Source organism: Pempheris klunzingeri, chromosome 3, assembly GCF_042242105.1.
Source record: "Pempheris klunzingeri isolate RE-2024b chromosome 3, fPemKlu1.hap1, whole genome shotgun sequence".
Classification (NCBI taxonomy): Eukaryota; Metazoa; Chordata; class Actinopteri; order Acropomatiformes; family Pempheridae; genus Pempheris; species Pempheris klunzingeri.
In genome coordinates this window covers 4,491,172-4,493,762 of record NC_092014.1, presented here as the reverse complement: position 1 = coordinate 4,493,762, position 2,591 = coordinate 4,491,172, and the positions used below count along the sequence as shown (strand labels likewise).

General features: G+C 37.2%; 1 protein-coding gene across 1 annotated transcript; it reads left to right on the top strand.

Moving 5' to 3' along the window:
* The first annotated feature begins 284 nt into the window (after nt 1-284).
* Nucleotides 285-2,359, top strand: LOC139223008 (anionic trypsin-2-like). The gene is made up of 6 exons (XM_070854936.1): nt 285-349; nt 529-703; nt 892-1,086; nt 1,276-1,319; nt 1,741-1,877; nt 2,040-2,359. The coding sequence occupies exons 1-6, from the start codon at nt 310-312 to the stop codon at nt 2,175-2,177; spliced, it is 729 nt and encodes a 242-aa protein (XP_070711037.1). The 5' UTR covers nt 285-309; the 3' UTR covers nt 2,178-2,359.
* Nucleotides 2,360-2,591: the final 232 nt, after the last annotated feature.

Genomic DNA, 2,591 nt, shown 5'->3' with positions numbered 1-2,591 from the left:
TTACTGTCTATCTATTGATCATACATTTAAACAATACCTACGGTCATCGACTTGAATTCACTATGATTTCAGCTTCATGGTTTTCTGATCTGACAGGTGACAGTTTTTTTCTTTAGTGTCTCTGAACATGAGACATGAGTTATTTTGGGCAGCAGCACTTGATAAAAGATCAAAAATTTGCACAAGTGATAAACCTTCATGAGGTGATTGGTGGCTCGAAGGCCAACAGAACAGTGTGAACAGATATAAAAAGGGACTCTCCTGTGGCACTAGTCACCAGTGAACCGCCAGGAGGGTGATCATTGAAAGATGGGAGGCATGACAGGTCTTCTCCTTTTGCTGTGGGTTGGTGAGTAGTCAGTTAATGTCTACATGTTTGCCAAAAAAATAATAACGGGCTTCCATTGGAGTTCTCACACAACTTTTGGCACAGTTCACCATGTATCTATATGTATTAACATGTATCTGAGTGACCACAACAGCTGATGACGGACTTACAGTGACCTGATGGAGGACTTTCTCTTTCAGGTGCCACGATGAGCGCAGTTGTGGACCTGCAGAAGAGAATCATTGGAGGTCACACATGTGCCAATACTGACCGTCTTTACCATGTACAACTGCAGTATAGTAACGGTGGCTTATTGTGTGGCGGCTCTCTGATTAGTGACCAGTGGATTCTGACTGCAGCTCACTGCCTCAAAGTGTGAGTGACAGTTTTACTTGCATTTACTTGCATTCGTTATTTCAATCTAAAATTCATGGAGCAGAAACGACTGATGTGATGTAAAACTATAGCATTCCCACATGAAGATAGCATTGTTTATATGACCTGTGATATCAAAATAAGATGCATTCACAGTAATTCAGTAATGTTCCTTTCCTTATTTGTAGGAATATGAAAGCAGTTGTCGGTGTGCATCCAGTAGATAACAAACAAAAAAGAACTGTGGGAATCCAAAAATCTGTGATCTATCCGGATAGCAGCCAATCACATGACATCATGCTGCTGAAGCTGAATGAGCGTATAGTTGGCATTACACCTATAAAACCTCCTACTGACACTGACTGTAACAACCTTCCCAAGAAGTGAGTTGTGATCTTTCCTCTTAAGTAACTTTGAAAACTTAACTTTAAAGGAATTCGAAGTTGAGAAATTACCAGAGAATATAACACGTGTTGTGCTTTCAGCATTCACACCAATAATAAGAACATAGAAAAAACATGACAGCTGCTGTAAAATCTTCTTTTGTTTTTTGTTTTTTAATTCTATTTCAGAAAAGCTCCAGTGCAATTTGCAGGTCATGGGCCAACAGCTTCAGGTAATTGCAGATGTGAGATGAATCTTGTTTATTCTATCATAAAAATTGTCCATGTTCATCACAGTTTTTTGCTTGTTAACAGTCTTCTGTATTTACATTCAATTCATTTTATATAGTCTAAAAATGTTGTTGTTGAATATACATGATAAAACATAATTCTACCAATACACTTTATTTCCAAGCTCAACTCAATTGACACTTTTTCTCCCTTCTTTTATAAATGATTAATAAATGAGCCAATTTAAGATGGTTTTTTTTGCAAATAATCTAATAAATCAACTTGTGTACATATAGTACAAATAATTTAGCATGACAAACTGGTGAGGTATCGCTGAGCTTTGTTCATTTGTCGGAGGAATTATTTTATGTGTGCCAGTCAAGTAGGCAATGTAGTAAAAACATATTTTCTGTTCTCATCTAGGAAGCACACAAGCGAGTGCTACTCTCCAGTGTATAGACCTCACAGTTGACGACTGTCCAGGGCTCAAACACCTTACATACGACAACTACTATGCAAAGTTGCTTTGTGGCAGAACATCTGGACAGGTTGCATGTCCAGTAAGTCGGCATGGCTTCTAACCTTATGTCTTTTCTGCAGTCATTTCAAGTTTTTTTTAGCATGTTGATAGAAATAGCAAACAAGTATATCAATAAATTATGCAAAAGGCTGTAACAAACAATGAATATATATACAAACAAATATATAATTCTCTTTTACAGGGCGACTCCGGTGGAGGAGCGGTGCACGGTGGCATCATTTATGGTGTCTTCAGTCGTCCTACTGACTGCACTCAAGAACCTTTATTCATGGATGTATGTTACTACTTGAAGTGGATCACAGATGAAATTAAAAAGTAACTGTTTTGTGGTAAAATGCCCAGTGAGTCTACAGGCATTTCACATTTGTTGAGGAAAGTGTCATAATGAATTGGATTCTACAAAATGACTTTAGTTCTACAAAGTAGTGATAATGATAATGATAAACAATATGGTTATTCTCTTCCAAGGCCGTATTAATATGAAATAAAGATGACTCACACTCATAATTCAAAGTGTTTTACTGTTTTTGTGATTTCAGTGACACAAAAAATTGACACATGAACCAATTTCTGCACAATTTAAAGCCCCACTAGTTGCTGCTCACTCACCACCAGGCATCATCAGAGGTGTCATAACCAAATATTAGTTCTTGCATTTGATAATCATGGAGTTACATAGACCCATACAGCGAATTCCACTTTTGGGAAAATATTTACCTCTACTTTTACTTTT